Source organism: Asterias amurensis, chromosome 3 (assembly GCF_032118995.1).
Source record: "Asterias amurensis chromosome 3, ASM3211899v1".
Taxonomy (NCBI): Eukaryota; Metazoa; Echinodermata; class Asteroidea; order Forcipulatida; family Asteriidae; genus Asterias; species Asterias amurensis.
The window spans coordinates 25,602,610-25,615,142 of NC_092650.1; the positions used below are offsets into that span (position 1 = coordinate 25,602,610).

The 12,533-nt window shown below is 40.7% G+C and overlaps 1 protein-coding gene across 1 annotated transcript; it reads left to right on the plus strand.

Moving 5' to 3' along the window:
* Nucleotides 1–3,488: 3,488 nt before the first annotated feature.
* On the plus strand, nucleotides 3,489–12,533 carry LOC139934852 (uncharacterized). Its single transcript, XM_071929259.1, has 4 exons — nucleotides 3,489–3,967; nucleotides 6,269–6,979; nucleotides 8,654–8,808; nucleotides 11,533–12,533. Exons 1-4 carry the CDS (start codon nucleotides 3,952–3,954, stop codon nucleotides 11,947–11,949), a joined length of 1,299 nt encoding a protein of 432 aa, XP_071785360.1. The 5' UTR covers nucleotides 3,489–3,951; the 3' UTR covers nucleotides 11,950–12,533.

Consider the following 12,533-nt stretch of genomic DNA (forward strand, 5'->3'; position numbering starts at 1 on the left):
GAGAGAGAGAGAGATGCTGAGTGCATGGCACAGCTTGGCGTTTTGTAGAAGTCGGCAGAGTTCCCTTGACAGCAGGGGAAGACAACATTGCCACATAAATCAAGCCACGGGCATTTGGGCACTATCTGTGAAGTTTTCGTACAATTTCTGTTTTATTTCACAACTTTTATTTCACAAGCCACAAAACAAAACGCCTCCGTAATGGCCTCGGGTGGCACTCTGTGCGCGCGTCATGCATCAGCGCACAGGTTGTGATCAGTGTCATGTCTTTTTGTCGTCATCATGGGCTTGAGAAGATTTTTCAAACGAGGGCGCTGTGGGACAAATTCCATGCAATGCGACACCAATCCTCCTGAGTTGATACACTTGCATCAATTTGCAAGTGTTTACATGTTACGCCAATCGGGTTGTTCGAGTGCTCGGGGAGGGGTTTGTGTGGCGTCAATCTGTGCAGGTTGTGTATGAATTGACTTGTTGGCTTACATAGCAATATGCTTTAATGTAATGTTGGTATTTAGTGGTTCCCAAATCAATGACGTAATTTGATCGATTGATGACTAGAGGGTGTATAAAGTCAACTCAGGGTGTCGAGTTAATTAAGCCATTTCTACTGACAGAGAAAACAGTATAATATTGATTGTCAATTGAGGTGTGCTCTGTGTGGTGGTGCTGCTTTTTTAATGCAGTTTTTTTGGTAACATTTCGATTTAGCTTTTCAAATCTGAAAAGATACACATGATGAAGAGAACATCAATACATTTGTGGCGGTGTCATGGCTGAGCTGTTAAGGAGCACCAGATTCAAGCACTGGTGTTTGATCAGCAGGGTGTGGGTTCGGATCCCGGTCGTGACACTTGCTACATAAAATTGGGGAGGTAGTGCTTTCTGCTCTACCGGCCAGGCTTCGAATTGATGATACCCAAGCCTACATCCGCATTAACTGTAAAAGGGGCTAGGAGTAGGTGGCAACATCCTCTGGAAAAAATAATTGTAGCCCACACCTTGAAGTGGCCTTCAGGCCTTGTGTGTCAGGCAACTTGCATAACAAAAAAAAAAAAAAAAAAAAAATGACCACTTTCATAAATGGAGCTCACTACCAATTTTCGTCTACTTGCCACACCACACCACACCAAAGCCGATTTCACGAAACGCTAGGATTAATCTTATCTCAAGTTAGGAAGAGTAACTCGTCCAAACTACGGATGAGTTCAATGCGTCCTGACGTCTTTGAGAAATGGATCTGAACTCGTCCTAAGTCCAAAGATTAATCCGAAGTTAGGAGGAGTTTGGTCAAATCGACAGCAACTTATATCCCGTGAGGAGTTTGTTGCAGATACAGAATTGAAACGGCATGAATATATAATGCATTAATTCTTTCATGATCTTTTCATTTCAAGGTTGAAGTTTTTGGCTAAACCTTTGCACTGACGTCATTCAGCCCCCCCCCCACAAAAAAAGAGAAAAAAAAGAAGACAAAAAACCTGTAAAGATGGACTTTTTCTTACGTGCGGCGGATTGGCCAAATAAGAAGCTCATTGCGAAGGCCCTATTGTAAGATATTTTATTTGAAATCTTAATTTATCACTTATAATACGAATAAATCTTTTAAAGCATGACATGCTTCAAGCTTTTTTTTTACGCACAGCGGATTGGCCTGAGAAAAAAAGCCTTTGCTAAGTCCCTATCGTAAGATAATGTATTTCATTTATTGTATTCACAATTTGAATACATGTTTAAAGACTTTTAAAGAGTTTTATTTGTCTTCCCTTTTAATTTGATTGTACAGCAATGTAGGCCTACCTTTCACCCTATAAGGCTGTTCGTAATTGTGTCTTAGTTGTGGATTTTATTATCGTTTAAATGATATGCGTAAATGAAACGAAGATGGCCTGACGTTTTTATTTCTGAATCACCACTTCAAAAATTACATTTTCAAAACTATCACGTGTCAGTTGCTTTAACACCCACAGTAATGTATCTGGAATTTTTGAACTACGCACACAAAATTAACAAAGAGCTAAGATTGAGCTTATGTGCGAATCGATCCTGCTATAAGCAAATACTTTTAGCAACTTATTGACAACCCATCTTAAGAATCTTGGTTTGCGAAATCTTACCATGGATTCATAACTTCCCCTAGTTCCCATCAAACAACACTATGTGGGGCTTATTCCAACATAGCATCAAGACTCTGGAACTCACTTCCGGAATACCTCAGACACAACATCACTCTCTTCCAGCAGAAACTCAAAACACTTGTTCTTGCTTGCTTTCCAACATCTTGACAAAACTTGACCAGCGCCTTTGAATGTTCCTCTTTCACAGTAAAGTGCGTCTTATAAATGCTGTAGTTTATTACGTGTTTGTAAAAGTTTAGCACAGCACAGCAAAGCAAAGGGTTTATAATGAGGGGGGCGTGGGGGGGGGGTTACGTCTTTACTTTATTTGGTACATCTTTTGATTGATAGCTCCTTATTTTTTGTTTTTAATTTACACATTTGGAGACACTTAAGTAGGTCTAAATTCAACGGCCCCTTACGTAATTGTTGTAATACTTGATCGTTTAAAATATGTCATATTATGTGATGTATATTTTTACATTTTATTACAATGAAACAATCAATCAAAAGGTTGGGGGGGGGGGGGTTGATATACTGTCCCCCAAGTCTAAAAATGTCCCCCCCTCGTCCCCACCCATCGACGCCCTTGCTTTTCAGCATCACCATAAAGTTTATTGTTACCGGAAACCAACGATGGCTGGTGTTGAATGCAAGAACGTTCTGCTCGAATGAATCTGTCTTCTCATTCTCTCTCAAAAACAAACAAAATGTCAGCCCGGAGGAAGGACAAGTTACTTCAATGTCCAACTATTTTGTCATTCACCCGAGAGCAATAAAAAGTTGCTGAATCTTTTCGACATCTCACATGTCGTCTCGGTTTCTGCTGATGCAGAAACGGCGACACGACATGCAGAGATACTCGCCCTTTGTCGGCGTATACCACTAGCCCCCGGGGGCTGATGGCGAAACACATCACTCGTCGATTGTTGATAATTCGTGGGATAATTTGTCATGGGTGCTTGAGCTCGGGTTGCTATCGATCATTTAAGTCACTCATCACAACATATGTTCATTCCCACCAGGGTTAGCCTTTTGTCAAGGAGTTTTGTCGTGGCTGTGAGAGAAGCGATTCCAAGTGACTGGAACGGGAGACGACGCATATTCAATCGGGGCTCTCGACTCGCGCCCGTGGTCTCTCGTTCCAGTCATGGCTAGGCTGTTTACACCACGAAGGCCTTGAGAAAAGGCTAGGGGAGAGGGTTGTCATCACGAGTATACCCAAAAGCTCACGCCTCACTGAAAGCTTCGACCAATAGCTGTGGAGGAAAATCACCCTCAGAAGCCATTCGAACTCGCTACCTACCAACCTTTCAAAACGGATTATCAACGGTCGATTAGCAAACTCAAAAGAGGCCGTACCACAACACCTCTTCCTGCACAAGTGGGAGGTAGGCCTCTGTTCCACTTCGCAGGCCGGTTGTAGGGTTGGTTTGTACAGGCGCACTGGAGCGTCCCAAAGAACAAGGAAACATCTTGTGTTTAGAACCAGCCGAAACATTCTACTTTAATATAACTGTATCGGTACGGTGCAAGAAGCCAGCAGGGGCCTGTCACAGGAGCTCTTGTTACACTTGGCCAAGCCAAGCGTGAAAACCAGAAGGTGACCGCAACTGGTAGCCCCGTTATTATTTGCAACCAGTTACAAACAAACCTCCTGAAGGAAAGAGGGGAACAGCAAAGCTGAAAACAACTTGATGGAGACTGCGATATTATTCCATTGTTGACGTGTAGTTTATTAGCAATTGTGAAGCCAAGTCACTTCATTTTAACGTGATCTCAAAAAAGAACCTACACAGTAAGCAGTTTTAAGTGACTACAGAGACAGAGAGACATGGCGAACACTAAAGGTAATATTTTGTCATTTTATGTACTCGGATCCAGTTTCCATTTTTGTTTAGGTGCTGCTGCATCAAGGGAGATCATGATGAAGGTTTTGATAGAGAAAAATAATAGTGTGGTTTGTTTACTATGTCTGGAAAAGTTTCCGTATGGCGCCACCACTTTTTCATTCGAAATAAAATAATATAGTATCTAATTTACCTGATTGACATATCCCTTTTTGTAAAAATTAGTGAAAAAGTGGTGGCGCCATACGGAAAGTTATCCCTATGTCTCATCAAAGCCTGTTCAGCAACTAGATGTATTGTGTGGAGCTTTCAGTGGGGACAAGTCTGGTGGTGCCATCACTTTTTCGTTCCATATGAAATAATATACTATCAAATTTACCCCAATGAGATATCCCTTTTTGTAAAAAATTGTGAAAAAGTGGTGGCGCCGTACGGAAAGTTATGGCATAGAAAGACGCATATGCCACCGTAAACCAATTGATACCTCACCATGCATGCAATACATCAAATTACATTATTTGCACATCATTGAATTATACATTTTCTCTTATGTTTACAAAATGGTTTGATGGTGGTTGCAACCTTTGTGAGTCGAAACTCAACCAACTGAGTCATCAGAATCTGTAACACCTTCTTTTGAAAAGGAAACGCACTCGAGCTAGAATAATAAACCAGCGTTCCACAATGAAATCCCTTCACTGGGATCAGTCAGTAGAAAATTAAGTTGATTGTTGACGGAAAATGTAATGACAATTGCAAATAGCGGAAGGGTAAAAGGTCATGTAGATTAACAAACGCCGTATTGCTAATCTATACGGTAAAACCCAATTAGGAGAGGTATGCATAAATCCTGGTATTATATCGAGATGGTTGTTGTTTGTCTGTTTGTTTGGATGATCTTCCCAACAATGGAACTCGGCAAAGCTCCCAAGGGTAGGGGAATAATATAAAGTTTATAAACGCCAAGCTTCAACAGCCAATCTCGCTCATACACAAACGTTGGTTAAACATGTACAATTCAAGAAATTGTGACACCGTAAACTAGGCGACAAACGGATTCTAGTTGTCGTATATAAGCAGAGGTTTGCCTGGCAGGATTCGAACCGCCAAACTTATTATTGCAATTCCTGCCATAGTAACACAATTGACTGTAAATATTTGCTGATTTTGTAATTTTGTGCCTTATTTTAGTTTTAAAAAATCGCATTTACTAAAATTGACCGGGAAAACAGTCGCATGCAGCGTATACTATACTATACTAAACAATACTATACTATAATTAATACAGTATTTTGTATCTCTGTGCCACCCAATGTAACGCGTTGATCGTTTACTCATTTTGTTGTATTGTGTGAATTTTGAGTGTGGGAAACACAAATGCATTAACGACAATGAATACCTTTTGTTTGAGGAACAGCTCGAATGTTTAAAGGTATATACAATAAAACTTACAAGTTCGCGTTTTATGTCCCGCAGGAAGAATAACCCGTAGTTAGAAAAAAACAATCTGAGAAACGTTTCATGCTTGAAACGTTTCTCATTTGAAAATTTTCTCGTTTGAAAACGTTTCTCGTTTGAAACGTTTCTCGTTTGAAACGTTTCTCGTTTGAAACGTTTCTCGTTTGAAACGTTTCTCGTTTGAAACGTTTCTCGTTTGAAACGTTTCTCGTTTGAAACGTTTCTCGTTTGAAACGTTTCTCGTTTGAAACTTTTCTCGTTTGAAACGTTTCTCGTTTAAAGTGCTTCTCGTTTGAAACGTTTCTCGGTTGGAACGTTTCTCGTTTGAAACGTTTCTCGTTTGAAACGTTTCTCGTTCAGTGTACTTCAGGGTTGATTTTTGTGTTACCTCTTAAGTGTATTGGAATTCGTTAAATTGAACTGGTTATGTTCTGATGTTTGTTTTGAAACTGGTTATGTAAAATAGTGTCTGTGAAAATGTAACTTGGAATTGGATGGTCCAGTAATCGTTAAATGTTGCCATTGTCTCGAATGGTTGTAATTAATTGTTCTGATTTTTATTGAGCTGGTTATGTCAAATGATGACTGTGATGTAACTGGATGGTACATTAATCGTAATGTGTTGCCATTGTCTCGCGCCCGATTCTAAATAAAGTTCTGATGTTTGTTTTTTGAACTGGTTATATCAAAATGATGATGTAACTGTGAGCATTTTAACTTGGAAAGAATCGTAATCGCAATGTTCTACCGCAACTGTTTGTCGTATGTTTCTAATTAAAAGTTCTGTTTTTTCTCCTTCGATTTTAATTCGATAATATTTGTCTTCGTCTGTAACATGTACAGGTCACGGCGGGATAAACCAACTTGGTGGTGTTTTTGCCAATGGCCGCCCACTTCCCATCTACATCAGGAACCGAATCTTAGAACTGGCACACGTCGGTCTCCGTCCCTGTGATATCTCCAGGCAGCTTCTTGTATCCCACGGGTGTGTCAGCAAGATCCTCAGCCGGTACGCCGAGACAGGGTCCATCCTCCCGGGTGCGATCGGGGGCAGTAAGCCCAGGGTATCCACCCCGTCCGTGGTGACTAGCATCGCCATGTACAAGAAGACAAACTCGTCCATGTTCGCCTGGGAGATCAGGGAGAGGTTGCTGGTGGATGGCATCTGCACCAAGGACAACCTGCCGAGTGTGAGCTCCATCAATCGGATACTGAGAAGCTGCGGACAGGAGGAAGATGTCGAAGGTTCTAGCAACATCACCGGGAGTAAGGGAACAGGGGATGGGCTCAACCACCACTGGCCACCGGACTCGACTCTCGCTGAAGAGCCACTCTTAGGGATGAAACCAAAGGTCAAAACAGAGCTCATCAGACCCGTTGATGACTTATCTTCAACCGTCGCACCATCAGCTTGGACGACGACGAAAAACACAACCACGTCCTTTGCGATGGACGACATCCTAGGAACGAAAGGGGTGAAGAGATCACGTGGTGAGAATGGAACGACGACGTCTTGTAAGGAAGAGGCATGCGATATTAAGAGACTTAAGAAAGGTTAGTGGATAAACTTGGATTTGCCAGTTATCTTATGAGAAAATCCATACTTCTGGCTTGTTTTTGAGGTTACAGTTTAAGTGTGCCCTTTTTCCAAACCATCTTCTCTCAAACCATCACCGGTCAAGGAACTATATGTACTTCCCCCTCTCACTCCACTAAGGTTCTCCCTCTTACTTTTGAGGGAGTGTTGGCTCTGGAAACAAGAGCCGTCTTTGTTATATCGGAGTTTCGAACAGTCTCTGCTCGTCATAAGGAGAATACTGTTCGAAAAGTCGAGACCAAACTGGCTCTTTAAAGATTTTTTAGAGCCGTCATCCACTCAACAGAGATTTATTACATCGTTGTACCCGCAAGTGTACTATCATTTATAGTGTATTCTTGTTGTGTTTCTGATGCAAGTTATGGTTTAGGCAATCTTTTCAAAATGACCAACAGAACATACGTGGCGCTTTTATAATATTTTTTGTTTTGAAATTAAGATGACATCGCACTTATGATATACAGTTCGTTTAAACCGATGACATTTTGGCTTCAGATTAATAACGCTATTAAATTGCTCTATCAATAAAGATAGACGGATCAAAACAAGATAAGTGATAATTTTAAAATAATTGCCGCGCCGGTATTTTAACTGCACCCCGTAATTATTCAGCAGAGTCCCATTGGCCCTTTCCGAAACCACGGCTTCGGATTTGGATTCGGCTTCAGGCTGCACGGTCCTCTCGTCTGAAGCCCTAAGCGGGTACACAAAGCACGCGCAAAATGTCAATACAACCGCGGGGCCAAGCTAGCCGGAGCCGAATCCATAGCCGAAGCCATGGTTTCGGAAAGGGACCGAGAGTTAGACTGTGTCTGGTGTTTTTTTTTGTCTCGTAAGGGTCGAGACGTGACTATTTATCACGGTGCCTCTTTACAAAGGATACACGATTATCGAGTGTCTGTGATCAATGCAGTGGGTGACACTGGGTCCTCATCGAGTGAAAGAACGGGGGTCATTAAAGATCATTTACGCTCCAGAGAATCTTGACATCTCTACCGAAGGAGCTTCTTTTTAATCTCATGTATACCTTCTGAAGCACGCTTCGCATACAGGGCTGGAGTTGGTGGGAGATAGAGGGCGTTTAATGTGGGGGGGGGGGGCAACTTTTGTTTCTCCTAAGTATGGAATTTCTAACCTCAAACAATCCCTTTTCTAATTTTATTTTTAGAGGATTCCCTTATTTAAAATAATATCCGTTTTTTTTTTTTTTTTTTGGGGGGGGGGGGGGGCCTTAAGGCTGCAGTCAGTAGACAATTTTACTTTCTCCCAGAAGTCACCAATATTTTTACCCTCAATGGGAGAAGGGTGTTCGTTTGTTGTTTTGACTGTTGCACCATACTTTTACTCGATATTTACTTTTACTTAGAAAATATACAGGTGTTTAACAAAGAGAGGGTGGGGGGGGGGGGGGGCTGGATCCCTGCTATCAGCACCATTGTCTCCTCCCCAAAATAAGATCGAAACAAAAGAAAGAGTTATACAAATGAATGGTTAGATACAATGTTCTATTTCCCTCTCAAATTAACAAGTCTAATTATGCCACTTCTGTTGCCATTCGGACTTGCCTTTATATTTTTGGGGTAAACTTATGACATCATACTTATTAGGATGATTATTTCTCTGTTGTACAGAAATACAGCGACAGCGGAAAAGCAAGAAACTTGACACTTCCCATGGACGTCAATCTTCATCACTGGGGGGTAAGAAACAACAACAACATCAACAACAACAGCAACATCAACAGCAACAACAACAGCAACAACAGCAACAGTACCTAGATCAAACGGTAAGTCAAACTCTGTGACCATTAAAATGCACATACATTGCGATGCTTTAAAGCGCTGGACACTTTCGGTAATTACTTAAAATAATTGTCAGCATAACAACTTTACTTGGTAACGAGTAATGGAGAGCTGTTGATATTGTGTAAAAACATTGTGAGAAACGGCTGCTTCTGAAGTAACGTAGTTTTTGAGAAAGAGGTAACTTCTAACTCAAAATATGCAAGATCTTTTTAGGCATCTTAAAGCACAACTTCGATTACCAGTTGAGTCAAATGTTTCACAACTTTGTTATTTTAGGCATAATTATGTTGGCTATGGATATACCAAGGGAGAATACTGGTATTCGACAATGACCAGGTGTCCAGTGCCTTTAAAGATCATGGTTAATACAATTGGAATCTTTCCTTGAAATAAATTTATGTGTTTTTCTTTTTTACTTTGTATAGGGTGCGCATACGTATTTTAGGGGGAAAACGGTAAATTTTAACTTATATAAATTATGCATTCCCCTGCTAACTTTTTTTTACTTTTTGGATATGTTGTTTGAGAGGGTATCAAGCGAAACTTGCAAAGAACCAAACATTTCTGTTGAAATTTTGCCTAGGTCAAACCATAGATTGACTAGACTTATATCTGATTAAGCTAAAAAGACAGTTGGCACTATTGGTTATTACCCAAAATAATTATTAGCATAAAACCTTACTCGATAACGAGTACTGGGGAGCTGTTGATAGTATAAAACATTGTGAGATATTGTTCCCTCTGAAGTAACATAGTTTTCGACTCAAATAAGAATTTTTCCATGAATTTGATTTCGAGACCTGAGATTTAGAATTTGAGGTCTCGAAATCAAGCACCAGAAAGCACACAAAACTTCGTGTAACAAAGGCGTTTTTTCTTTCATTATTATCTCGCAACTTCGACGACCAATTGAGCTCAAATTGTTACAGGTTTGTTATTTTATACATATGTTGAGATACACCAAGTGAGAAGACTGGTCTTTGACAATTACCAATAGTGTCTAGTGTCTTTAAAATGCTGAAACTGGTTTCTGGTAAGTACAGATTTGCCGAAAAGTTGTTTTTGTGCGGGTACGCAATTTTTGACCAGTACAATTTTGGATCCATACCAAACAAGTTGAAGCAATCACCAAAAGGTATCCGCTTAAAATCCCCGACAAAACATCAACCATGAATTTGTAATTATTCAAAAATTGCCAGATTTTGTGCGATTCAGTACAGTGTTCGGTAATACCATGTACATCAAATTCTCTCTTTGATTGTAGTAAAAAAAAAAAACAAAAAAAAAACGGACAACAACTTGACGTCTTGATCAGAATGCTCTTATCGTCTACAGGAGGGAAACTAGAGCTGGAATGGATGTACCCTCCTAAAATCAACCGTGTACCAGCACAGCTATGAACACATAACACATAACAGTTACTCTCAGATTATGTTCTGGTGTATTTAACTGTTATTATTGTCGCTAAAAGAAGAAGCAAAAAGCTTGTACGTCCAGCCAACCAAAGGGCCTTTGGGACAAAGTTTGCCTTTTATCAAGGGATTTCACATAGTGTAGCAAACTGGCGTTGTGCATTCTTTAAATAATTACTTTAGTAACCTTTTGTTATACTCCACTCCAGGATTTGGCACTAGGCTGGGTAATTTGTAGGGATTAGTACGAGCATGGCCTTGGGCTGTATCGAATGATCAGGATTTCTGTCACAGTCGAAGCACAAAACTAGAGAATGGTCAATAGAAGCAGACTTTGTTTGGATTATAGAACCCCCAAAATAAAACCCTCCCTCGCACTGCAATTATTAACTGATAAAATATTAATAAGGGACCGGCGCGGTGTCTATTGTACCACCCTAGGGAAAGGAGTTCAATAATTAGTTACGCCAGTCGGAGACCTTCAATACACTAAAGGTATTTAGGTACGCTCGATATGATGCTTCATTAAATCCGAGGAGTTACATTATCTAGTGGTATCGATTAATTTCTCTGTCAATTACTGGCCACTCACTTCACTGTGTTTGACACCTCTACTGACCGGTTTCGTATTGCGGCGAGAGTCGATACCAGATCGATGAAAGGTACATGGTGATTGCAGTCAAGCGACAATTGACCAGAACCACAAGCGCCATCTTGAAAAAATAAAATAAAGCTTGATGCATCTTTCGAGACCGAGTATAGGGTGCGTTCGTTTAGCTTCCCTGGGTCGACCCCGGTGTATGGCGGTTTTTACTTCCAGGACGAACGTGGGTAATTATCTGCACACGTTCGTCCTGAAGAAAAAAAAATCCGCCACACACCGAGGTCGACTCAGGGAAGCTAAACTAACGCGCCAATTTGTTAAACATATTTCGAGCTGTCAATGTTTATATGGTACACATTTTGTGTATGAAGCGCTGTATATTTCCAGACTCTTGTGGGAAAACCCACGGGCAAATCACAAGGTGGGATTTGAACCCATGACCTTTGCATGTAATACCCTAGGTATTGGAGTTGTGTAATGCGCTGCTTTAAAATCGGGTCATGGGTTCGAATCCCACTGGGTAATATGTCTGTTTTTTCCACAGATTTCGGAAAAGTGTATACTGAGTATACAGTGCTTACATACGTTGGTCGGTGCAAGGGTGAAGCCAAGCTTCATTATGGTTATGATCAAAGTTAGTTTTACATTATAACTTAAAAACAAAATGTTAACTTTTGTTTTGTACACAGATCATGAACACATTAACAAACGGCAAGCAAGCTGCAGAAGCACAGCATTGGTTCCCGCCATTACTGGGTTGTTTCCCATCCTCGTATCCAACCTCGATCCCAGACAACGCTCAGCTGTGGAATCTCGCTCTGTTCAGGAGGCTTTCCCACCATGCACAGGCCACACATGCGCAGATGCAAGCCTCCCGGCTAGGTCCCAATGCACATCCACTTCACCCAGCACTGTCGCCCTCAGGGGTTGGTGCCTACCCCATTGAGCCTTATTTACACCCACCACCCACAAGCCATCAGATGGTTCGACACCTGCCTGCGATGGGAAACACCACACCATGGAACATTGCAATGGGACACATCCCAGCCTTCTCGGCTCTGAGATTCAATTCAGCCAGCATCAAACATGAAAACACGTCTAGTTGATCCAAGCCCCCCTACCACAGACCGATTTGCATGTTTGCAAAGTCGTTCAATTGTTTTCTTGTGAACTTATTTATTTTGCAGTGTTTTTGTATCTGAAAATTAAGACAAATGAGGGTTATACATTATGGTTTTTAAAACCCCAATCTGTTAAAGACAGGTTTAAATTATATATTGATTTCGTTTGACGAGAGAAGACATAACAGTTAAAATACTGAGCCTAACTTTTTGTTTTACTTCACTAGAGGTACACTTTGAATTTTGTTTACAACCATGCTATAATTAAGCAAGTGACCCTTTCTAAATCGCTATTATGATGTAAATAGCCCATCTCGGTGCAGTCACTGCTATTACAAGGCAACAAGATAAACCACGAATTTGATTATTTTCTAGAATGGATTCTATCCATCAAAAAAGGATATAACCCAATCTTGTTCTCGGGGAATGCGAAGCATTTTGGCTGTGCTTTTGAATTTTAATTATTCATTAAAACAGCAACTGCAGAGAAATTATCCTTGTGAGCATTTGAAATGAATCTCATTCAAATAACTATGTTTCTCTATTTGAAACAGTGTCGGTCATTCACA

Bases quoted from the DNA above. Each gene is read 5' to 3' on its own strand.
- LOC139934852 (XM_071929259.1), top strand. The intron at 6,980-8,653 runs GTTAGTGGATAA...TCTGTTGTACAG, and splicing joins TATTAAGAGACTTAAGAAAG to AAATACAGCGACAGCGGAAA. The intron at 8,809-11,532 runs GTAAGTCAAACT...TTTTGTACACAG, and splicing joins AACAGTACCTAGATCAAACG to ATCATGAACACATTAACAAA.